The sequence below is a fragment of the Streptopelia decaocto genome, assembly GCF_964273445.1.
Source record: "Streptopelia decaocto genome assembly, chromosome: 14".
In the NCBI taxonomy this organism is placed as follows: Eukaryota; Metazoa; Chordata; class Aves; order Columbiformes; family Columbidae; genus Streptopelia; species Streptopelia decaocto.
This window is the reverse complement of record NC_138669.1, coordinates 531,969-557,105: the sequence shown is the minus strand read 5'-3', so window position 1 is coordinate 557,105 and position 25,137 is coordinate 531,969. Positions and strand designations below refer to the sequence as shown.

Here is a 25,137-nt window from a genome sequence, read left to right as displayed (position 1 = left end):
AGCAGTTTTTCTTTGGCCACAAGCACCAGAACGCTCGCAGTGCCCTGCTCGGCCAGGCCTGCAGCTGCCTTGAGAACCCTGACGCTGCAGCTACTGCAGGGTCAGAGTGAAACTGCAGCGGGAGATCGTTTCAGAAGGTGTATGTTGTATCTCCCTTTGTCTGGAACTCCTCCGTGTCCTGTAAACCATTCTGCTCTGTGTGATGTGATGTAATGTAACCACAAGTTTAAAGCTACTTTTTAAAATGGAGAAGAAAAGCTGTAAGTATCTCATTGGTGCTAAACTCACCAATGACAGTTTTGTACCCAGATAAATAAATGACCCTTATTTGCAAGATAAGTCAGTTAATTTTTGTGGTTTTACCACTTTGTCTGTTTGGCCTCAGCTTTTGACTTTGACGCTTTATCTGATGTTCAGGTTCTGAAGGAGTTTGTGCTCTGTGTTCCAGGTTTGAAGCTGGGAATGGAGAGGGACGCATATGTCATGATTGCCGAGAAAGGAGAGAAGCTGTACCAGATGATGATGAGTAAGAAAGTGAACCTTATCAAAGACAGGAGGAGAAAATTAAGTACTGTGCCCAAGTGCTTTCTTGGCAAGTAAGTGGCATTTGAATTGAAAAGACCTTTTCATACCAGTTAAAAGAACGGTCTCTGGATTTTCTGGGGACGGTGTTGTGAGGTCAGATCAGATGTGCTTTGATGCAGCTTGGTTGAAAAGGCCATAACCCCCATCACAGTTGTGACTTATTAAAACTGATCATTGATTTCTATTTCACGCCATATGTGGGCTGTATGGTGACAGCTCATTCTATTGGATAGTAACTCGTAACAGCTGTTTCTAATCAGCAAAAGGGTTAAGGAGAACAAGGCTAACAAGGTAGCAGTGTTCCACTTCAGTTTAGGGCAACTATTTAAGTGCTGTAAACAACCATAGGCCCATTGCACGTGACAGAAGAATGTACAGCGTGGGGCATTTCCCTGGGTGCCTGCGGTGAGTACGGCCGCTGGCAGCTCGTCTGGGATGGGGCGCCCCACAGGGCCTCGTCTTCTCAGCAGTGGGTGTGGGGGACCATTCTCACCTTGCATCCCTCTGCAGTTTATATTGTTTCAGTTTTTAAGTACTTCTAGAAACAGTTCAGAATCCCTGGGAAGTGGAGAAGGAGCTTTCCCCAGAAGGGGGTCTGAGTGCCCGCTGCAGCGCTCTGGCCTCAGGAGCCTGACAGATCTCCGCTGGTTTCCATGGGATTCCTCTGGCGTCGCTGAACAGATTCTGCGGCTTTTTCCGCACTCTGACAGTTACAGGGTAGCCCCTCAGGGAACTGAAGCTTTCAGTATTGAAGCTGTTGTTATTATTCTCAAGGCGAAATGCAAATACTACCTACAGCTTAGATGAGTCAGCTCTGATAAGCATGAAGAGACTAAAAATACTTGGTGTAGAGCCCACAAGGGGAGGCATGGATGCTGGTGCTGATCGGCTCAACCCTCTGCACGCTGGCAGCCGCCCAGCTGCTTTGGCGAACTCACTTCTCCCGTATGTCGCTCTACTTTCATATGTTCCTTTTGTTCTTCTCTAGGACTTTAACACATTGCTAGTATAATTGCTAATTAACCTGGCAAACAGCTCAGCCCCCTATAGCTTTGGCAGCGCTGTATTCATCAGGCTTGCAATGTCCCTTTTTCTATACTTACTGTTTCTAATTGAGTAACATCCTACATATCTATTAATTTGGGGCTTTTATTCTGCCCACATGTGCAGCTCTGCCCCTCACCAGCGAGAGGTGTTGTTGTGTGCTGCATGAGCAGACAGACTCGGCACCTTTAGTCTATAGATTACAAGCAGAATGTATGTATCTGCCAGGTACCAACTCCAGCAAATGACCTTAAATTAACCTGTCAGTGGGACTGGTGCTCTCTTTAACTGCTCTGTGCTTGAATCTTCTGTCCTAAGTCCTACTGTGGTTCCGTGAAAGCAAACGCAGTTACACCACTGGGGCGAGGGGGTGGCAAGAATCAGACCCGGTGTAGGAAGGCGAGCGTGTGTAACAGCTCAGACCACGGTCTCTGCTTGGGAGGGCAGGAGCAGCTGTTTTCTCTGCTGTCCAACTTGTTGTTTTAAGGTCAACAGTTAATCTTGCTTTCCTTTTCCTCCTTGGATGTCTGGATTGCTCAATAAAATGAGGATTTGCAGCATCTTTATAGATCCAGCCAGGTCTTCTTTCCTTTTGTGTGCATGGTATATAGGATGAGCCAAGGCGAATGGTGGGAAAGTCATGGACAGGAGATCGGAGTCTTCTGTGAGCATTTCCTCCAGAGCCATAGGAAATCAGGGCACTCAGCAGAGTTGTCAGCACTTGAAACAGTTTCCTCACTTGCCTCGAGGAGCGGGTCTCCTGTGGTGGGCCGGTGACCTGCAGGGCCGTGTGTCTGCTTGTATACAGAGCTTCCCTTATATACTGCTGTGCTTCCCTTTGCAGCGAGTTTGTGTCGTGGCTCACAGAGATTGGAGAGATAAGCAAACCAGAGGAGGGGGTCAACCTGGGACAGGCGCTGTTGGAAAATGGAATCATTCATCACGGTGAGTGCTCCGCGCCATGAAGAGATGCCACGTTTCAGCAGCGCCCTGGAAATGAGGGGGATTGCAGAATGGGGCACAGGCACAGACAGAGTGAGGGGCTCCAGGTGATGGGTCATTCTTTCTAATGAGACTGCTTGTCATAAAGAAAAGATATGATGAAGCGTTTCTTGTGAGATTTGTTCCAGCTCATTTGGCAAGAATATCTCTCTTTAAAATAGTGATGCATCATATTTCTCCATCATCCCCAGCAGATGACCTTGAAGTGCTGTGACGAGGGGTATTTTAGAACCGTAGGGTAGTGTGTGCAGAAATGCTGCATTACCAAAGTAGCTTGTTTGAAAATTTTGTGTGCTATCTGCATTTCTACTAAAATAGGGTCTTCCTCCAGATTCTGGTTCCTATTATTTTCATATTATATTATGCAGACAGAGAACATAGTCCTATTCTAGTTAAACAGCAAATGCCTCAATTTCAACATTCAGGTGAATTTAGCTGCAAAATGCACATCAAAGGCATATGGTATGTGGGTCTTAAGTCACATTTCCATACTATCTCTTGGAAACCAATTTAAAGAGGGGAGCCATTTAATTAGGCTAGTCTTGCTTTAATCTCTTGGTATCTCGGCTCCACAAACTTGTCTTTCAGGTGACAATAACGCTGTTAAGAAATTACGTCTGTTATCTTCTTTTAATTAACGCGTAGAGAAATCCAATCTGAGCAGCACCACAGTCCTTCGTGCACACGCACGTCCCTTCCCGGTCCCAGGACGTACTCAGGCACGTTCAGCCTCTGCAGAGCTTTGAGCATGAGCTCCAGGCTGCTGAACACGTTGGGTCCTTGGCCCGACCTGTGGCTGTAGAGACCGAAACACTCTGGCTCCGGCTGCAGGGAGCCCTTTGGGTGCAGAACGCTCGCCCGCCCCCCTCGCTCGCCTGCGGTTTGAACGCGTACACTGGAACTGTTGGGGCAGAAAGCTCTCCTGAGGCTTGTTCTTTATGCAGACTGTTTACCTCGCCATGACTTCCCACTTTAACACTTTGAGTGTCCTTTGTCTCTAAACACACATTTACAGCCCAGAGAAAGTGATGCTGTTACATCCACTGCTCTCTTTATTCAAATGCCAAGGAAGATGCGTCTGGTTTGGTTTTAATGCTCCCGTTAGTGAGAGTTCCTGATGTTCGTGTCTCTAGTGACAGTTGTTCTAGACATTGGAAGGTGTTTGCGATGCTGCATTTACTTAAGGAAATAACTCTTGAGATTTTGAGAAATCATTGAACATGAAAGTATCCCCTTATGTGTCTCCTAATGTAGCAAGAACTTAAGCACCACGATGAGGCCCTTACCCCTGTTCTGCGTTAGGCAATGTCTTTTATCTCGTTTTCACTTGGCCTAATGTTACTGTCAGGTGAAAACTGCTGAACTTTGGACAACTGCAAAAGCAACTTCAGTGCTGTGGCAACTGTTGTGGGAATTTGCAGGACTGTGTTCAAAGTTACTGAAAAAAGTCAGATGGTGCCAGTTACCTTCATTAGGACTGTTTCCAGAGCCTTACACAACTGAACCTGGTGTGAGAGGAAGAAAGGTCCGTTTTATTTGAGCTGCAGTATTCTAGAAATCTACTGTTGTTGGTGGAGCTGTTCAAAAGTGCACAGAGCAAATATACTAGATAAGGGGAAATTTGAAGAACCGAGTCCTTCAGAAAATAACAGATAGCAGCAAATCCTTCGGTGCAGATGTACCAGCCTGTGGAGAACATGGCAGGAGAAAAGAACCATTTATTGTCCTCCTGGTGTTTTAGTTTCAGATAAGCACCAGTTTAAGAATGAGCAGGTGATGTACAGATTTCGCTATGACGATGGAACGTACAAGCCAAGAAGTGAATTGGAAGACATCATGTCCAAGGTTTGTATTACCATTCTCAGTTGGAACCTTGTGATTTGTCGTTGACCTGTTGGATAGCAGATCCCCAGTGCCGTTTGTATTACCATTCTCAGTTGGAACCTTGTGATTTGTCGTTGACCTGTTGGATAGCAGATCCCCAGTGCCGTTTGTCTTTGTTGCATTAAGCTGTCCACCCTAAAGCCAGAGCAGACATGCACTCTACACAGAGGAAGCAGAGCTTAGCAATAAATAACAATACAGTTGTGACTGCACCCAAGGCTGCTGATCACAATCCTAATACACTACCAGAAGGTCTTAAAGGGGAACAGTAACCCATAATACAGCCTGTCTGCTGAAAATCTGGGCATTATGGCTCAGGGAGATAGAGGAGATCAATATTTAACTGCTGGTCCTGGTAATTGTATGTCAAATGAGTTCTGTTCATCCTATATAGCTTTTAATAAATTGGATTTCTTCTTATGGACATCAGTTCACGGGTTAATTATGAGGAAGGATTAATGGAGAAAATGTTGGAATGGAGGTGATTAGAGATAAAAGAACAGATTTCTTTGGCTTCTGGAGGCAGGGAAGGAAGAAAAGAGCGTTTGACAGAGAAGATAAGGGAACTGTTTTGAAAACCAGTTAATCAATAGATAATTCCAGCTGAGTAGAGATGTCAGTGCCCAGGTTTTGCTCTCTTCAGCTAGCCAGTGTTCCTTTAGAAAAGGAAAAAACTGATAATGCCATGTGTTTTCCTTCTTCAGGGTGTGAGGCTCTACTGCCGACTGCACTGCCTGTACACTCCAGTGGTAAAGTAAGTTCACCTTCACCTTCCCCTTGCATAGATTACCTGGCTTCGTTAAGAGGATGATGTGTTGCTGTTGAAATCTTTCTTATTGTGAGCAGCAATTTTCTGCATTTTCTCTGCTCTTGTAGTCCCCTCTGTCTCCGCAGCGGCGTTGTGCAGTTGTCCTTCTGCAGGAGGCTGCTGGAACGGGGCTGGGGCTCAGCCTTCCGCGCCCTCCGCTCCGTCGCTCACCAGAGCTGTTGGCGCGGCGCGTGTTCAGTCGTTCGCTCTGGCGCTTCCTGTGAGCTCAGGCGGGTGTGATTAACCAGGCTACCGACTCAGGGCACACCGTGCGGTGCGATTGTAGCTGCTGTGCTGCTGGGGTTGGAGACGATGAAAACAGATGCTAAAAGTGATGTGAGCAGAGTCCAGTGTGATGGGGGGTTCTTTCATTAGAAGTACCCTAAACCAACAGAAACCAGTCTGAAGTGGAATAAAACATGGAGCTGTAATTTGAAAAGAAACCTTGAACATCTTGAGTGGCATCTTGAGAACTCGGACCTGTATAAATGAATGCTGCAGAATCTAGATAATCGACACGCGCTGGTTAACGCTCTTCCCAGGTCCCAGGAGATGGTTTTCAGATGTTGTTGCCTTACTTTGACATCAGGTGAACATTTCTGGCCTATAATGGAAACTACCTTGAACCATGTGGGATTATATACCCCGCTGCAAACAAAGCGTGCTACTTGGGGGATATTACGTAAAAAGTAGAACACTTTCAAAACCTGAGATGTAAAGAGGGTTCTGAATACGTCTCTGATCCAGTTTGGGAAGCTGTGGCGGTGGGAGAACTTCCTCCACTTCCAGGGTGATGGACAGTACTCCAGGACATGGGCGGCTGGGCCCTGTGCAGAGCACCGGCTCCTGCGGTGTCCGTGGGCAGCCGGGCTGTGCCGGAGCGGCCCTGTGCAGAGCACCGGCTCCTGCGGTGCCCGTGGGCAGCCGGGCTGTGCCGGAGCGGCCCTGTGCAGAGCACCGGCTGCTGCGGTGCCCGTGGGCAGCCGGGCTGTGCCGGAGCGGCCCCGTGCAGAGCACCGGCTCCTGCGGTGCCCGTGGGCAGCCGGGCTGTGCCGGAGCGGCCCTGCTCCCACCCCGCTGCTCGACCGCGCGCCTGCGGCTCGTGGCCCCGGGTCACATCCTGCGATTCGTGCTCTGCTCTCCTTCCAGCGAGACTGAAATGGGGGAAAGGTCAGTGAGCGAATGTTGAAATACCCATCCTGACAGGCGCTGGACTGCAGGCAGTGAAGACCGGGCCCTGGACCAAGGCCCTGGTGCCAGCTTATTCAAAACTCCGCTTCTGTGTCAGCATCTGTGTTAAAATGTTGGGAGTTGCTTCTCACAACCTGGAAACCCCTACTCACTAGTGCTCAATATTTTAATGCTTTGCTTTATTGTTCTGACATTTCCAAAACATATTTTCTCAAGATAAGAGTGTGAGAGGGAAAATCTGCCCAGAAAACTCCCCCAGTTCTGTGCTGGGCTGAGCACGTTACTGGGAGACAAGTGGAGCCGCGTGTGAGCCCCGTGAGGAAAGCGTTTGTTCTGAGGACACGGATTGCTGGGAATGTTGTCACGGTTGATGTTTTTTCCAGGTTCTGTCTAATTTCTCACACCCTGTGTTCTGCAGACACACAGGCCCTTCTGCTGCACTTCGCTACAAAAGCCAGTCACAACACATTCGTATCTGTAGTTGATTAGTAAAAGGAAAACATGAGTAGGATGAATTTTAGATGGTGGCTTGAGTTTAGATTTTCAGAAAAAAGGAAATATCGCGTGGTGCTAAGAAAAGAGGTTGTTTTGACAGAACGTAGAATGAATTCTCTAGAGCTGCTGTGTGGACCCATCCGGCCCGTGGAGCGGTCACAGCGCCTGGGGAGTTTTCCGTGCACGCTCATGCCAGGGAGCCCCGGCCTGGAACAGAGGGACCGAGGGTGAGAGAGGAGCGGGCTCTGCAGAGCCGTTCAGCGCTTGGCCCGGCCACTGAGGCTCTCAACAAGAGGCAGCCAACTCATGCAAATTAATTGTGGTAATGGCTTTTGTGATGTGGAACTAGGAACTGGATCAAGACCACCAAACTCATTTCACACGGACCAGTAAACAGCCTTGCAATGGAAAGAGCTTTTCATTCCCCCATGAGCTGGATTAAATACAGTGACCTGGAGGTGAAAGGTGCTGGAGCCCAATGTCCTGAGCCACATAGTCCTCTTATATTTGTATCAAAATTCCTTAGAAGTATTTTATGAAAGACTCAAAACATCCATTCTCTCTGTGCCTCTGAGAAGAGAAGAGGAAGAGAACTGCAGAATGCAGCAAGTGACCATGGTGTTTGTTCTCCTTGTTTCAGCCCCGGCGCTGCTCTCCGCGGGGGCTGCAGCGAGGTGCTGCGAGCTGGGCTACACCACCTAAATACAGCACTTATTTTTGTAATTTACAATGGCTGAAGTTATCTTGTGCCGTAAAAGAACACTGCGTGCTCTCTTTGTGTGTTACCTTGTGATACTTTGCTAAGGGAAGTAAAATCTGAACAGGCGCAGAGAATCAGGAAAATCTCTCTCAACAGGGCAGGCTAAAAGGTGCTTAAATCAGAGAGGGCAGAGAGGGACTCTGTAGGGTCACTGCCTATGGATGCATTGATGGGTAAACACTAGAGAAGAGCTATTTCAGTTTATAGACGGGGCTGACACTCAGTGTAAAGTGGCCGTGAATGGACTCAGGATGGGAAGCGCAGGGGGTTTCGCGCCAGGAGAGCGCGGCGGGCAGGAGCGGCGGCGGCGGAGCTGGATCCGGAGCGCGCAGGCAGCGCAGAGCGGCGCCGGAGCAGCGTCCCGGTGCCGCTGTGGGAATGAGCTCCCTGCAGACGCTTGGAACGCATCCAGAGAAACCTGACATCCAGCGGCCCTGTGCTGATCTGAGGCATCTTCCCAATTCAGGTTGTCAGGGAAGTTTAGAAACTGGTCCTTTCTTCTGGAGAAAACCGATATCTGCTTCCTGTTCTTCGTCTTATTTATTTGTCACTGAGAATCTAATTTTCTTTCAATTTATAATTCTTCTTTCCTCAACTTCATAATAGTAGGTCACAACAGTATGTGTAGGTTTAGAGTATGAAAGAAACGTTTACTTTTTCATCCTGATTTTCATCCTCTTTCTTCATCAGAGACCGTGACTACCACCTGAAGACGTACAAGTCAGTAATCCCTGCAAGCAAACTGGTGGATTGGCTTATCGCACAGGTAAGAAAATGTGAAGATGCTGCTGTCTTTGATAAGGAGCTTAATTTTTCAGTCCCATTTCAAAGTCAATAAACCACATTTATCTAGAGAACATTACAACATAATTAAACATATTCCGATTCTTTGAATTCATAATCTCACACTTTCTATTATTGTTCCTTTGATGACAACTTGTTATTTGGCAGCTGATGAAGTTCTTTGTTACCCAGGAGTGGTGAACCGCCTGTTCGCGGGGATCTTTTCTATTTCTTGTGATTTTTGGAAGATGTTAAAAACACTCTTGATCTCATGTGGTCTGGTATAGGTGTGGTACAGTTTCAGAGCTTTACACGGACAGCTACACCCGTGTCTTCAGAAACTGCAGTTGCCCCACATTTACCGTGTAATCACAGAGAAGCGCCATAGCTTGAGAAATCAAACATTGAGCTCTGCCAGCCCAAAGCGATCGAGGGGAGAGCGTGCTGTGCTGCTCACCCGCATGGAGCCAAGCGCGCATCCTGGTTTTCTCTTAAATGATGGGCTGATTCGCAATCCCATTGAGTCCTACACGGCCAAAATGCCATGAAGGGAGGGCAGTCTGACTGGGGATCGGGCCTCTGACAGCCAGGGGTGTGTTCTCCTTCAGAAATGTTTCCTGCAATTGCATTTGACATCCTCCTGCATTAATAACATTGCTATGATTGAAGGTTGTTCTGTACCGAGTAACTGAATGAGAATGGAGTAATCAGTTGTTTTCCTGTTAAGAGCATAGAGAAGAGCAAGGGTATTAGTGCTGATCTTGTCGTATCATTACATGTGGTTTAACAGGGTCTTCCTCGTGGGGGGAAAAAAGTCTGCTTTGGCCAAAGAAGAAAGATGTAATGAGGCTAACCCGGCCGATGTAACAGCTAATGATCGGGCTGTAAATGAGGCTAACCTGGCCAATGTAACAGCTAACGATCGGGCTGTAAATGAGGCTAACCTGGCCAATGTAACAGCTAACGATCGGGCTGTAAATGAGGCTAACCTGGCCAATGTACAGCTAACGATCGGGCTGTAAATGAGGCTAACCTGGCCAATGTACAGCTAACGATCGGGCTGTAGGCAGTAAGTGATTCAGACAGCAAAGTACACCAGCAGCTCTTGGTCTGGAGAAGGGAGCTGGGAGCCCTCCTAATAAGAAAGCAGTGTTTTATTTCCTTGACCTTTATAAATATTTGTAAGACCGACCAGAGCAAAAGAGCAAGAACTTTTTTATAGCCAAAGAAATGGTGTCAGTTGTATTTTCTACCCTGATCCTCCCTACCTGGAAGTCATTGGCTGTTACACTTGTGACAAGAGATTAAGTTGGGTCCTCAATGAGGTTTAGTCTTGTGTACATTTGAACAGTTGCATTTAGATGTGACATGTTATTACCCCCTGTGTATCGGGACTGGGCAGGCATTAAGAGCTCCGTTATTAGACGTACCGCACCTTTGCGGCTCTGGAGACGTGAGGGGTCTGCAGAGCTGAGCGTCTCTGACTGACATTTCTAGATGGGGTCTGTGCTCATCTTTGTTCTCAGCCTGCTGGCAGTGGTAGGAAGATTAGGTTGTAAAATGAAATTGAGAGGATCCAGTGAAAGAACGAGCCCCTTCCTTCAAGGTTGACCTCTAAACATACATAGGGAACATAACATAATTCACAGATACTTTCCGTCTGAATCCATGGGTGTGGGTCAGATATTTCTGCTTTCAGGCTCTGACTGCTGAACCCACTTCTCTGTCTGACTTTGCAGTTTACATACGCTGGCTTTACTCAGGTTTTTCTCTCTTTGGTTGAATATAGATGAGATCTCTCAACTTCTCTATGTAAGAATGAGTTTATTGTCTATGGCTAATGGGTCCTGAAGTCTTACACTGTGATTGCAAATAAAAACTCTTTACATTGAGGTAATGTTATGTTGCTTTGTGGGTTAAAGAACTACTTTCCAGAATCCTGGTCTTTGTCATCCTGGTTCCTGTAGGAGGCAAGAGGCATTCCTATATATAGGAATGAATGGGATTTGGGCAATGGGGTAGCTATTTCAATTTCGTGCTGTTGTGCCCTACAAAGAGAATCCTGCTCATTTCAGAGCCACAAGCTGTGTGCTGGGGAAGGGGAATGGTTTAGCTTAGGAAGTCATCTGAGATGTAATACTCATCTTCCTGGTTCTAGGGAGACTGTCAGACGCGGGAGGAAGCCGTCGCGCTGGGTGTTGGACTCTGCAATAATGGCTTCATGCATCACGGTAACGCATCAATATTACTTCCCACAGCAAATTAACGGAGCTCATACTTCAGTCAGATTAGTTGAGAGTCTGAAAATCCCTTTGCTATAGGCTGTGCCATGTACGCTGACATGTACACTATTGCAGGCATCCTAGCAGGTCCTTCTAAAAGCGTTCTCTGAGCCTACAAAAATGTCTGAGCCTGGTACCTTCCCAAGTGTAACCCCCTGGTAATCGTTATGATGAGCCCTGAAATGATTCCATCTCATTCAGAGCCATCAGACCAATGCACAAGTACATGCTCTCCTGAAATATCAGCAGGAAATGTCAGGTACAGAGTGGAATTGCCTAGTTCTTGCCGCTTGGACAACAAGCACCATCCTCAGTGCTGAACCTCTGAAGCTTCCAAATGTGAAGCTGCTGAGTTAGACATTGTCCATCCTCAGTGATGGGGGGTGAACGAATCACACCTGTATCCGTATCGAATGACACATCAAGTTCTAAGAGTAAAACCCAGTTTGTCCAATGAAGCATCCAGTTCTAGTCATAACTAACATTTACTCTCCATATTTTGAACAGTGGTTTTGAGAGCAGATTATTGTAAATAGCTAATAGAGAATTTGAGTAGTGCTTGATAAGAATGGAAGAAGAACTGTTTTTCTTTAAAGAATTTGATCTGTTTTGAGCCCATGTAAAATTCCTTATGGAATTTTATAGATCTCATTTGCCTCTCAGTTCCACTTTGGGGTGAAAAGCCATAGTATGTTTAGCCATCTTACCTTTAAACAGCCATTTTACCCCCCTCTGCTCGTCTTTTAGTTTTACCGTGTTCATTTTGACATGAGGAAAGGAGCATGAGGTATTGAGTAGCATCGTTCTTCCAAGAAGATCTTTTGCAATTTATATGCGTTCTACACGCCAGGGAGGTCAAACGTCATATAATGAGCTGCCATGCACTGAGAAGAAAAGTTTAACCCTAAAACACAGTAGTGACTTCAAAACACAGAGCTGACGAGCTGGCTGGTAGGGACGCATCTGGTCTTTGCTCTGTAAAGGCTGTGGAAATATTTAGGATTTCCTTTAACCTTGTGTTGTTTCTCTCTTTCTCTGTGTAAATGCATGTATGTGTTACACACATATTGTTTCCAGTCCTGGAGAAAAGTGAATTTAAGGATGAATCCTTGTATTTCCGCTTTTATGCTGATGAGGAGATGGAAGGCACCAGTTCCAAGAGCAAACAGTTACGTAATGACTTCAGGCTCGTGGAAAATATCCTGGGAAAGAGTCTTCTGGTAAGAAATACATTCATACAAACCTTCTTGTTTCCGTGGAACTGGTATTGCTGCATGCTAGAGAAGAATGAGAAGGAAAATTATGACAGGGTAGAAATAAACTGGGGAATTGCACCTGTAGCTTGATTTTCCTTCCCTGCATAAACAGTAATTCTTGAGCTGCGTTGCTGTAGAGCTCCAGCTTCTGTAGCTGTGCCTGCCCGGCTGGGCACACACACCACACGGCTTGTTCCGGAGCACGGTGCCCGCTGCGCTCTGCCTGCGGCTCTCCCCGCGCTGCCTGTGCCGGGCATTCCGCTCACCGCACCCCGGGGGAGAGGCGCTGCAGAGGCGCTGGCGAGGCGCTGGCGAGGCGCTGCAGAGGCGCTGCAGAGGCGCTGCAGAGGCGCTGGCGAGGCGCTGCAGGGGCGCTGCAGAGGCGCTGCAGAGGCGCTGCGGGCCTGCGCTCCAGCACTGCTGCTCCGGGCACGGTGCTCGGTGACAAGAGGCGTCCCTCGGCCAGATGGAGGCTCAGAGTGCATTTGGACTCAATCACAGTGTGCTCCCAAGTGAAGAACATCCTTGGGGCTGCAAATCTTTCACTGTTCGGAGTGAACGGTTGCATTTAAGTGCTCCATTTCAAAGCTCCCAAACCAGAAGAAACTTTGAGTTATTTTTTAATTATTAAGCCTATTTTGCTAATGTGGCAAAACATACCTTTAAAGATAATAGCAGTAGGGCTGGCTTAGATTCTCATTGGACAGAAATGTTGTCATTTTCAAGCTTTGCTTTAGTGCCCCCGGGCTGAGGGCTTTGGAAAGGCCGGAGCGGGGCAGCGGAGGCGGCAGCAGCTGCTCTGCAGATGAGCGCTGCTGGGGCTGCAGGGACGGGGCTGCAGGACCTCGCCCTTGTGCGGGGCTTTCAGACCTCGCTGTCTGATGAGCTGTAGCCCCTTAAGTTCTGAACCACGTCAGACTGTCCAAGCGTGTGCACCAGAGAAGAGCTGACACAGGAGAGCTGCAGGGAAGGCGGTGAGGGAAGGACGTGCGCCCTGGGCCCCTCAGCTGAGCGTCGAGCTGCTTCACATCTCTGTTGTCTTCACTCTCCTGAAAACCTGTCAGATCTCCCTTCATAGACACTGAGCATCCCCGTGCCACAAGTGTTTTCTCACTCCATGACCCTCCTCATGCAGGAAAGGGGAGAAACGGAGAGATACCATATGGGCATCATGACCCACGTGCCAAAAATTCTTCATGGATGTAACAGATAGAGGTGTAACAGCATTCTGGGCAGAGCTGTTCTTCCTCCCGCTCTGCCCCCGCCTCCTCTCGGACAAAATTCCACCTTTGCCCTCTGGTTTTGATTAAATATGCTTATTTCTGATATGGTCTCAGTTTTTAACGTGGTTGTCTTTCAAGATTAAACAGCTGCTGCCTGGCGTTGGAAAAACTGATTGGATTTGGGGGGCACAGAGATTATTCTTGTAGATGGCAAGTTGGTTAATTGCTTTAGGCTCCTCAGGGATGAATGGTATTCAGCTGCGGAATTGCAGGGCGTTACCGCTGTGTAACACTGAACGAATCACGGCCTTCTCCAGGTATAAACTGAACAGTCCCTTCAAAAGTAAAGTGAGAATTGGGTGGGAGACCTATCCTAGAGATGATTTTAACACGCTATATGGTTCCTGTAGGAAAGGATGATTCTGGTTTTTGACAAATCTAGTGGAGAATGAAGGGCTAGAAGTTAAAATCAAATGCAGTTCCTGACAGAAGAGTTGATTAACCATTGGGACAAACTCTCAGGATGGGAAGCGATTTCTCACTTCTTAAAGCCTGCAGAGCATGACGGGGTAACTCCGGGAATTCTGCTCTAGCACAGGAAGGGCTCAGTGCAGAAATACCGAGGTGAAATGTTGTGGGTTATGTTGTGCAGGAGATCAGACCGAGTGACCTGGTGGCCCCTTCCAGCCTTATGAGCTCCAAGTCTGTGTCAGTCGTGGCTTGCGGTGAAAAGCCCAATTTCTCATCTCCGTCCTTCAGCTTTTCAGCTAACTCCGTATTTATGAGACATTACCTTGTGCTCTTGTTAAGATTTTACCAGAAGAGGATGACTATGGATTTGACATAGAGGAAAAGAACAAAGCAATTGTGGTGAAGTCAGTTCGACAAGGGTCTTCTGCAGAGGTAAGAGCTGACCTTCATACGAATTTTGGGTTTGGTACCTAAGAATATTTCAATGCTTTGAAAAGGTACAAACCAATCCTTTGAATGGTCTGTTTCATTGTAAAGGCAGCTAATAGAAGACCTGGTATTTTCTGCAGTTCTTGTGGTGACAGGCTGTTCCTGGTGAGGTGCTGGGTGCCGGGCGCAGCAGCAGCGCGTGGTGACGGCGCCGCGGGCGCCTCGGCCGCTCTCACCTGAGGGACGAGGGGAGGGAACGTTGGTTTGGGACAGCAAATATGTCCAATGAGAAACAGGTTTCTTAGAGTGAAAATTGTATTTTTACATTTGTATTTTTTCCTTAAAAAGCATTGCACACGTTGCTCTGGTGAGCCCTGGTATTTTTAAAGAGCTCTACACAATATATTTGCTTTTTTTCTTTGATGGCCCAAATGTCATAGGATCTGAGTATTTCAATATCGTTTGTTGAATATTTCATAATCATTTGTTTATCCGTTTAAAACCCTGCATTGCATAACACAACGTGATCCTCCATTTGCCGAAACAAGGCACAGAAAGACTCCAAGTCTATTTGTTAAAAGGTATTCAGGTGCTTTTAGCACCTCTGAAGATAAGAAAGGACTGAATGACCTGTCCGGGGTTTTACAGTAAACCGTGGCAGCACACAGCGCTTCTCATTACCAGTCCAGGACAGGCATTGCAGAACTTGCATGTCCACATTCATTTGTTGGCCGCTGCCTTAGGGTGCAGGTGGATCCTGGGGGACTTGCCCCGTGCAAACAGCTGAAGTGGGCAGAATGAGAATGTCCAATGGAAGGAATTTTGAACCGAGGTTTAATATTAGAATTAAATTATTTCTGTATTCCTGGTTCTTGTTTGTTTTGTGGTCACCAGAGAAACCAGTCTGTGCTCTGCCTCATACCCAAAATAACACGGGTTGGCCAAAGATGTTATTGATCCAAACCTCTGCTGTGAGGTGTTGCCTGGCAGGTGACGCTCCTGCCGCCCTTCGGCTGGTGCCTGGGCACTGTCCAGCACGTCTGTTGTGTTTTGAGACAACAGAAGGGCACGATTTTCTGAGGAATCTTTCTCTTGACAAACCATTTCCAAGACAAACCATCTGTGACCATGAGCCTGTCTTTGCAACCTGATCTAAAACCCTGCTCCAGAAACAGCTCACCCTGCGTCTCTCTGAACCAGAGGACTCCGCTCATTCTGGGAAGACCTGAGCTCCAACTGTAGTGGATTTCATTACATTCTTGGGCTTTTTTAATTGCTTTGTGATACCAGAGAGATACCCCGCATGTGGTTCTGTGTGGCTCAGCAGCCGTAGGCCATTTGGAGACCCTGTGCCTGCTGTCACACGCTTTGGGGACAAAGATGGAGACATCCAGCTTTCTTTCACAGTGCCCGTGACCTCGTTGCATTCATTAGGACTGTCAGACTTCAGGCCAGATTAAGATTCCACGTTGACCAGTTGAGTGGGAACAAGTCTGTTAGTTGCATGGATGTGTTCCGTAACTCGCTGTGTGAGTTCGGGTTGTGATCTCTTTTTCCCTCCGGTGACGAGGTATAAATTGTTTTTCACGGCTGGTAGCTGAAAACTGTTCCTGGCTCCTTGTGCCTGAGCTGTGGGCTGTGGGAGGTCACGTCTGTCTCTCACTGGGTGTCACAGCCGGTCTGTTATAGTCCCGCAGTTTTTAGTCCACCCTCCATTTTTTTTATTATCTCCTCTTTTAATAGTTCCCTGTTAAAAAAACTTAGCAGAAAAGTACAAAGAGATATCTGTGCAAAGTAAGATGTATCTGTGGAGTGTCACGTTTACACGGATACTGGCGAAACGTGCGTTCTCTGTAAATGCAGACAACTTTACGGGTGAGTAACGGAAGATTTGATGAACCAGCACTGTCTATACAGTGTTCCATATGACAGCAGTCCTGGGAATGTCTGTAAGCAGCGAACAGTTGGAGCCTGAGCTTTCAGAGGTGCTGCCGATGATGCGGTTTCCCGTGGCATTTTTCTCGTTTGCAGATGGCCGGGCTGCAGACGGGGAGAAAAATCTACTCCATCAACGAGGACTTAATATTCCTCCGGCCCTTCTCCGAAGTGGAAACCATCTTAAGCCAGTCCTTCAGCTCAAGAAGGCCGCTTAGGCTTCTGGTGGCCACCAAATCAAAAGAGTAAGTGGCAGGATGGGCAGACAGTGAAGATTATCTAGAAATGTCAATTACTAAATATTTTTCTACAGCTTGTAGTGAAAAGCCTGTAAGCACTTTGCTGCGCAGAGGCTGTTGGATAGAAGAACAAATGACATAAATGAAAGAGACAAGAGTCACGGGTTGGTTTTAGTGATGAGCTATGTGCTTCTAGGACAGGTTAGGATGTATGCTTTTTATATGGCCATTAACTCTTGGCTTCCTTGGGCAGAAACAAAACCGAATCACACGGGTTGTCATTCTGTCTCGGGAGTGAAGCTTCTCAGGGAAAGCAGTTGCCACTCCATAAGGGCTGGCCTGGTTTGGGATGACTCTGATGGTGTCAGCCCTTACAGGCTTTCAGTCCACGATTGTGTCTTGTGATGGGGCTTGGCCCTGTTAATGTCTTATCAGATTCTGTGATCCCAGAATTTGCCATAGAACTGAATGTATCAATGAGCACTTGATGCTGAATTGCCCAGGATGTCTTGTCCAGTTTGTTCTGTTTTTAATGGAAAAGATCCTCAGGTGGTGTAACTGAACACAGCTGCACTGCAGTCTGCCTAGAAATGGAAGTGAATATAAATACCATTAAAAGTTTTCCTTGTGTTACTCACTTAAATATGTAATATGTTTGGAAGTGCCAAATTTTAATTAACAAAGAGAATCTCCAATTGCATTGAAGAATGAAGATGGAGTGGATGATTTCTTCAAGTCTGTTGATTTGTTATTTATCTGTAAATCATGCGGGTGCTTTCTTTAACCCAAAACGTGGTTGTGAATGCCGGGGAAAGACAGTTAGAACTGCCCAGAACTCTGACAGCCCGACTTAAAATACTTTGTCTTCTCCTTGATTTACCTGCAGGATTATTAAAATCCCAGACTGTCCTGAAGCACTTTGCTTTCAGATACGGGGAGCAGCACCACCATACGTTCATGCTGTAGGAAGAGGTGAGTAGAGAGGCTGTGGTACAGTTGACCTTGGAGTACAGCTAAATACATGTACATGTGCATATGAGACAGATCCACGTTTCATTGTCACACTTCTAAACGAGTTCTGACAACTTGCTTCAATGGCCATAGTGACTAGGAACCCCTGCTACAGAGAAGTATCACACTCATGTATAAAACCATAGAACAACAAGATAATTCCTGCCTCTAAGTGCTTATAGTCTAAGTACAGTCTAAGCAAATGGTATCATTATGAACTGAGTGTTGGGTCACTAATCCCATCAACACAAAACAAACAACAACTTAATCCTACAGTAAATAAACTTGGCGATGCTGCAGTCCCCAGTACTGTGGAAAGAGTCTTGAGAGAGCCTTGTCACTTCAGCTCTTGCAAGCAGAAATGTGCTTACTTAGTGAACCTAACCTTGGTGTTTCTTTTGAGAGTAAGAAGATACAGCTTTACAGCCACTAACCATGCAAAACGGAGGTGGCTGAGGAGAGGTGAGGTGTAACGGTCTGTTGCTCAGTGTTCCTGGCTGTGCGCAGCCGCTCGGTGGCCGCAGCCGTGGGCGTGCTGCGGGGCACGGCTGGCGCGCCGATCGCGTTTTTAACGGACATCGTGAAGTACGATATAAGACTTGAAGACGACTTCTCCCTTTATATTGGCTTATGCTGCTATAAATTACCAACGTAAGATAGAGGCAGACTGCTTTCCTTCGTCTTTTCGAAAGGCGAAAACACAGTTTGACAGAGACATTTACTACTTCTGTAGCTGAAATGTGAACTGAGCTACAAATGAAGCGCAGCTCTAACCTTTGCTTTCAGCAGATGCAGACAATGCGACCTTTCAGACAGGTAGCGCTTCCTTCCTTCAGAACACACATCCAGACATGTGCAGTCAGTGTGCAGACAACAGACAGCACCCTGAGCACAAACGGTGTTCTCAGGGAGACACCTTTATTGGGCTTTTCCTAACAGCACCTAGAACCACTTTCCAACAGTCTGCAGAGTGCGAGCTGGAAGCTCCAGCTAGAAACATGCTCCTTCTTCAGCGTTTCGCTAGCAAAAGATGAATTGCATATGGAATAAAACCGTAGGAATTTGAAATGACGATGTCTTAAAAAAGTTAATCACTATAACTGTAGATTTCTGAGAGATGGATTTGGGTCTGAGTCTTGTTCACGTGAATTTGGAGTAAACCCCTGGAGCTGGTTATGGCACTCTAGTTTGAAGTACATCATGGTCTTTTTCTTAGACCCTGGTGAATTGTGTAACACTCAAGTGTTCTGGATCTTTCAAGTGCAATAAGCTGAAACAAACACAACTGTTTACATTTAAGCAATGTCTCAGCTAATGGGATCATGAGGCTAGAAGAGCCATATAAGAATCCCAGATGACTTCCCACAGGAATTTCAATTTCTGCCGTGGATGCATTTAGATCTAGGAGGTCTCTGCTTTTCCCAGCACTACTGCCAGCATGAGGGACAGATGCACGGTATTTGCCTTACACAACAAAGCTCTCAGGATAAGTGCTCAGTAGCAAAAGCACAACAGCATTCAATGTGCTCTTTTTCTTACTCTTAACCAGAAGCCCTTTGCCGCCGTCCCGCTGTCTCGCGGTGCCGCGGTCCTCCCGTGGCACTGCTCTGCTCTTGGTTTTGCAGGTTCGGCGGCTGCGGCTGTGGGACTTCACCCGGGACAGTGTGTTCTGAAGGTCAACGGGAATAACGCAGCACATGCAAGCTACACGGAGGTTCTGGAGCACTTCACAGCCTACAGGACCAGACAACAGGAAGCACTGGTATGAACACAAACCTCGAAGGAGGTGCATTAATTCCTGCCCTTCTCCTGTGCTTGTATGCTCACTATTCACAAAAACAAACATATCTGCCAAGGTCCTCGTGTAACTGCGGGAGCTGATTACAGTTGCCTGTAGTGGCAAAACATCTAGTATACTGTGTATGCCACTTCCTACACTGCATACAGCACTAAATATTATTAACTATTGCTAAAACTGGAATATCATCCAGATGCTTATCATCTAGATTTTCTATTTTCTGAAGTTCAGGGGAAATCTGGGGGAATGTTGGTATTTCAGCCAACTTAGAAGATATAAACTTGACAGCTAGATTCACCTTTGTAGTCCAAACATATAGAGATTGGGCATTTTTGCTGAGGCCTGTATCTCCCGAAAGGGATTGTACCAGTGGGTGTACAGAACACACGAAGATGCAGAAGAGGACAGAGTTCAGCAAGCAGCGCCCAGCGCGTATGTGAACGGCAGCCACCCCGGCCCCGGCACAGACGGCAGCGCAGAGTTGGATCCCCTTCAGAACAGCCAACAGGAGCCAGGTAAAGATCCTCTTGGGGAGTGAAACCCAGGGACAATTCAGGGGCTCCGTGAAGGAAAACTGTGGTAGAAATATCAAGTGTAACTATTATCGTAGAATAGCTTTTGTCTTAGTAAAGCTTCTGCTGGGGTCTGCGTGTCTGACCATGGAACAGAACTGGATGTAGTGTGCTGTGCACGGATGTGTGCATGCACACGGGGAGGAATCAGTGCGATGGGAGCGTGTGCATTGTCTAAACCTCTGTCACTGTCTCCAGTAGTGGCCAAAAGCAAATGTCTCCCTCAGAACATCCTCCCAGGCTCTAGCGGCGTGTCGTTCAGAGACTCCTTGAGCCAAAGGTTGTGTCTTTGCATTTCATGATACCTCTGGCCGGGTTTCTCTTCCCTGTGACCGCCTGTGTTCACGCGTGCTGCCAGACACCCCTAACGACTTGTTTTGGTTGCAGCCCAGACCCCACAGCCCGTCAGCTCTGCACTGGTGGCTGGTGAAGAAACGCCTCTCGTCAGCCTGACTGTGGATAACACCCACCTGGAGCACGGGGTGGTGTACGAGTACGTCAGCAGCACGGGAATCAAATCCTTTGTCCTGGAGAAAATTGTAGAACCAAAAGGTTGCTTCAGTCTCACTGCAAAGGTACCAGAAAACCTACCTGGCCAGCTTTGTTCCTAAACAGAGCAGGGAAGCCATCATGCAGGCGTTTCTCTGGTGGCTTGACATGGCTCTTCAGATGAGGCAGCACGTGGGCTTCTCAGCCTTGCTTGGAGTTTTCTTCATTAGAATGCAACAAGTTATAATAGCCCGTGTGGTATGAGCAGGTCAGCAAACGCTTCCAGGATCGCAGCTCTTGAGGCGGAGGGCGGAGAGCCCCCGGCTGTGGAACTACTGCTGTATCTGTCTGGTAACATACTCTTGCTGATACTCAAGAATTTGCTTTACCGTGGAAGAAAATCAAGCATCTTTTTGCCATCTGGTAGGCTGGATGGGTCGCTAAAGGAATCGAGCAGGACGGCTGCTGTTGGAAAGCAGCACTGCACTTAGTGTGTTGGGTCTGTGACAGCAGTGAGCTAATAGTAACTGTTCCTGTCACGTTACTGTTGTGTCCCATGAGAGCAGCCAGCGCAGGTAACTCGGCAGAGCACAGTGGAGATTTTGATCCGCTTCATTTATTCTAAACATTTTTGAGGAGTGTTTTATGACTCGGGGGATTAGACACAATAGTAGTTCTCAGGCGGTAATCCGGGCAACTCGTTCTGAAGGCAGCTTTATTCAGCCATGACAACATGGGGGCTTTGCCTCTTATTCAGTGGAAGAAAACTGTATTTTTCCTCACTGTCAAGTCTCACATCATCGACATTGTGTCCTTTGTTTAGATTTTAGAGGCCTTTGCTGCAGAGGACAATCACTTTGTAAGGAATTGCAAAAGACTCATATCCCTGAGCAGTGCTGTGGCCACCATGCCCCAGTATGAGTTCCGGCAGATCTGTGACACTAAGCTGGAAAGCATTAGCAGAAGGCTCGCAAACTACCAAGAGGTACAGCTCTACTCGGTATTGGTAAAGTCTCAAGACAATACTTCATTGTGATAACATGTTCTTAGTATTCTTGATTAACGAGTCCAAACTGCCTTAGAGGTGGGTGTCCTCGGGGCGTGAGAACAGCTCTGCAACTCACTGAAATTGCAAGTTTTGAGAGGAAAGGACCTTATCTGTAAATCACTCCTTTCAGTTTGTCAGAGCTGTGGCTTATAACATAATTGCAGGTTCATTTCCACCATATTATTGAATAAATATGACCACAGAATGATCAGTGTGTGATTTAACATGAATGTAAGTGTAGTGTGTCATAGTGTGAACAAACTATGTGCTTTTTTTGCACAGTTACCTGAGCTGTGTGAAAAGAGAGTCCTAGAACATATAGCTGATTGCTTTCAGTTGTTGTTTCATGAGGTTTTTTAACATGTTATTCCCTGTTGTGTGATCCAGCTGCAGCAGAAGTTATAGGATTGTGGAATAGGAGGCAGGAAGAGAAAAGCATTGTCTGTATTGCCTCATGTTTTTGCAACTGAAGCAGCACGTACTTGCTTTATTTCTCCCAGTTTGCAGACGAGTTGAGGACGAAGGTGAGCCCGGCGTTCAAACAAGCCCTCGTGGAGCCGCACCCCCTCAGCAGCATGGACTTCTGCCCCACCAACTGCCACGTTAACCTCATGGAGGTGTCGTACCCCAAAAACACTACCTCAGCAGGGAGGTCCTTCAGCATCCGCATTGGGCGGAAGCCCTCTATCATTGGTCTGGATCCAGAGCAAGGTGATCGTTACCTTTCAAATTGTACTAATTTTATCCACATTCAAAGTTGTCTTTCTGCTGCTCAGCAAGGTCAAAATAAGTTCCAAAGAAACAGTCTTGCCAGTACCTTTTTTTCCTCCTTTTTTTAGTAAAATGCCAACCTCTTCGTTTTGTACAATAGTTGTGCCTTCAGCATAAAGAGACTCCAGGTCAAAGGTTTTTAGCAGCTAAATAGTGTGGTCATCTCATGATAATTAAGTGTCCTGGGATGGTGTTTGCTCTGATAGAGCTGACTTACTGGCTAAAAGAACATAGAGAAGGGCCAATAGTGCTGTGAGGAGAGGTGTGTTCAGGGGGAAACGTGAGTCAATCAGACTGTAGTGCTGTGAGGAGAGGTGTGTTCAGGGGGAAACGTGAGTCGATCAGACTGTAGTGCTGTGAGGAGAGGTGTATTCGGGGGAAACGTGAGTCAATCAGACTGTAGTGCTGTGAGGAGAGGTGTATTCGGGGGAAACATGAGTCAATCAGACTGTAGTGCTGTTTCCTTTTGTCATTACTAAATAAATGTCGTGCATTGGAGCTGAAAGTCTCTAGTCTGTCAAGGGGATTTTTTTTCTTCTCCTTTTTTCTTTTTTTTTTTTTAAAGAATGGTTTTTGTCATAGAATGTAATTATATAAAATAATTCTGTGAAATTTTGATTTTTCCTATTAAAATTCCACGTATGCCAAACGATTATTATTGGGATGGAGTGGGGAAAGTCATGAAAGCTGCACTAACTAGACCTTTCAATCTGTAGTAGGTACCTTAAATCCAGTCTCATACACTCAGCACTGCATCACCACCATGGCTGCGCCGTCCTGGAGGTGCCTGAGCGCCGAGGACGGGGATCTGGATGGCGGCTTCGGCCAGCAGAACGGAGGAGCCATTCAGGAGGAAAGAGGACTCAGTTTTCTGCTGAAACAGGAAGATCGGGAGATACAGGACTCATACTTGCACCTTTTTAACAAACTTGACGTCGCAGTGAAGGAAATGAAGCAATATGTCATTCAGATAAATAAGTGAGTAGAGAGCCCTGTATGCCCTGCAGAGAGCAGCTCGGCTGGAGTGCGGGCGTTAGCGGCAGAGAACGCGCGGTGCCTGCCAGCCCCCTCTGCCCCACTCGCTGCTGCTTGTGTCAGACCTACTCTGCAGATCCACCTGTGTATATATTACTGTCCTTCACTCCTAAAAGTCCACCTGAATTCAACAGCCACTGTTTTGCTCACTATATATTCCAATATAAGAACCTGTTTGGCGCCAACACCAGTTTTGGAATTCCATATAAACAGAGTCTATATGAGATTTTTGAGATTTTTGTCTATCATAAGGCAGACTAAGCCACACTTGTGATTTCAGGCAGCTTTCCCTATGGCACCTCTGTTTTCCCTTCTTCTTGTTGTGTTTTTCCTGTTCCTTGTCACGGTCTCCTGGCAGTGTCAATGGAGGGTTTGAGCGGTGTGTCTGTCCGTGCAGGCCTGGCGGGGCTTTGGCAGCGGGCGATCTGGGGGGACGAGGCCGTAACTGCCCGAGCCGCTCAGAGCCGCTTCCAGGAATCCCAGTAGCAAAGAGAACAGCCCATTGTCACCAGGGTTGCACCCACGGGAGAGCGTGCGCAGCCTTGGGCCAGCGGCTTTGGAAAGGGCGGCAGCGCTGGGTAGAGCCAAGCGAGCTGAGACGCTGCCCCGGAGCTGAAACCCAGCGCCTGGATGGAGAAACTGAGGACTCGGGTGAATTAGAACCCACCATGGTTACAATGATTCAGCAGCACCCTATGGGGCAGGGTACCTATGGAAACAGGACCTTTGGTGAACCGAGATTCACGGATTTCAATGATCCCTGTTCAGAGCGCGCCATTTTGTGTAGCTGTACTCTATGTAAAATACTGACAAGTTTGGTTTCGATTTCATATCCCAAATTGCAGCCTTAGTTCTTGTGTGTCACGTGCGAGACTCGCCAGCAGCCCCTGATCTCCGTGTTCCTCTTTCGCAGACTGCTGTCCACCATCACGGAACCCACCGCGGGCGGGCCCTGCGAGCCCCCGGCCGAGGAGGCGGCGGCGCCCTCCCTGGGCGCGGAGGAGAGCGATCCCGACCGGGCGGAGCACGGCGGCATCAAGAAGGTCTGCTTCAAGGTTTCCGAGGAGGACCAGGAAGACTCTGGACACGACACCATGAGTTTCAGAGACTCCTACAGGTTAGTCTGAAGATGGTGCCAGGTTTACCTTGCCCACTGCAACGTTTCAAAACTCCAGTTCAGGTGTGGGTTCAACAAGCAGGAGGGCCTTGTGTGGGTTTTTTAATCCAAAGCCACACAATTGTCATGTGAACTCTTGCTAAAATTATGTTTTTCCAAAGAAACATCCAGGAATTAAACATCTAACTCCCTTAGTCCCCTGAAAGAACTACTTTTTCTGACTTTCATTATTTGAAATAACGTTATTTCCAGTCAATTAGTCTGTATTCACTTAGTAAGGTATTCACTAGCTGAAGTTATTTCATCACATTTATTACAATGGAAACACACAGCAAAAAACCTTGTGTCATAACAATGCCAAGATACCAATGCTTCTAAAGAATTGAATAAGATTAAATAAATAGGTCTAGTGTGACTTTTCTGTTGATATATTGTATAAGTGGAAACTACGGAAGCTCAGCAGAGTTTGCAAAGTGCTTGGTCCTGAGCAGCCACTGCTGTAAGGGGATGTTTCCCTTCCATTCCGCAGGCAATTTTCCCAAAAGTCTAAGACACTGAGAAACAGAAATGGACAGCGAGATTTTTAGTTTAATGGGCTTTGGAAACCACAAATGCAAATGTTTAGTCAGGTGTCTCAGAATCTTGGGTCTGGGACATGACTGATCGCTTCTTCTCCAGGAATATTTGCTACCAAAGGCAGTTTCCCACATGCCAAAGCTGTTTCTTGGGAGGAAACATTTGGAAATTCAGCCTCAGAAGAATCGGAACAAGTAGCAGTCATGTCTAACCATATCTAACCATTGCAGTTTTACATCCGTAACAGGCCATTTTCACATTTGTAACAAGGCCAGAGCACTTTGCCTGTGCGAAGCAGCAAAGACACTTCAGAGCGAGTTGGGAGGACCAGAG

At 47.1% G+C, this 25,137-nt stretch overlaps 1 protein-coding gene across 2 annotated transcripts in view; it reads left to right on the top strand.

The window, feature by feature from the left end:
- PREX1 (phosphatidylinositol-3,4,5-trisphosphate dependent Rac exchange factor 1) overlaps positions 1–25,137 on the top strand; it is a 125,811-nt gene that overhangs the window by 87,350 nt on the left and 13,324 nt on the right. The window contains exons 10-26 of one of the 2 annotated variants that reach the window (XM_082065124.1): positions 449–596; positions 2,474–2,574; positions 4,373–4,476; positions 5,220–5,269; positions 8,460–8,535; positions 10,711–10,783; positions 11,912–12,054; positions 14,124–14,216; positions 16,245–16,393; positions 17,274–17,359; positions 19,024–19,160; positions 19,555–19,711; positions 20,156–20,343; positions 21,081–21,242; positions 21,806–22,016; positions 22,796–23,054; positions 24,025–24,228. In XM_082065124.1, coding sequence (XP_081921250.1) covers positions 449–596; positions 2,474–2,574; positions 4,373–4,476; positions 5,220–5,269; positions 8,460–8,535; positions 10,711–10,783; positions 11,912–12,054; positions 14,124–14,216; positions 16,245–16,393; positions 17,274–17,359; positions 19,024–19,160; positions 19,555–19,711; positions 20,156–20,343; positions 21,081–21,242; positions 21,806–22,016; positions 22,796–23,054; positions 24,025–24,228 — 2,341 coding nt within the window. Of the gene's footprint in view, positions 1–448; positions 597–2,473; positions 2,575–4,372; positions 4,477–5,219; positions 5,270–8,459; positions 8,536–10,710; positions 10,784–11,911; positions 12,055–14,123; positions 14,217–16,244; positions 16,394–17,273; positions 17,360–19,023; positions 19,161–19,554; positions 19,712–20,155; positions 20,344–21,080; positions 21,243–21,805; positions 22,017–22,792; positions 23,055–24,024; positions 24,229–25,137 lie in introns of both variants that reach the window. The other variant, XM_082065123.1, reaches the window with a different exon arrangement.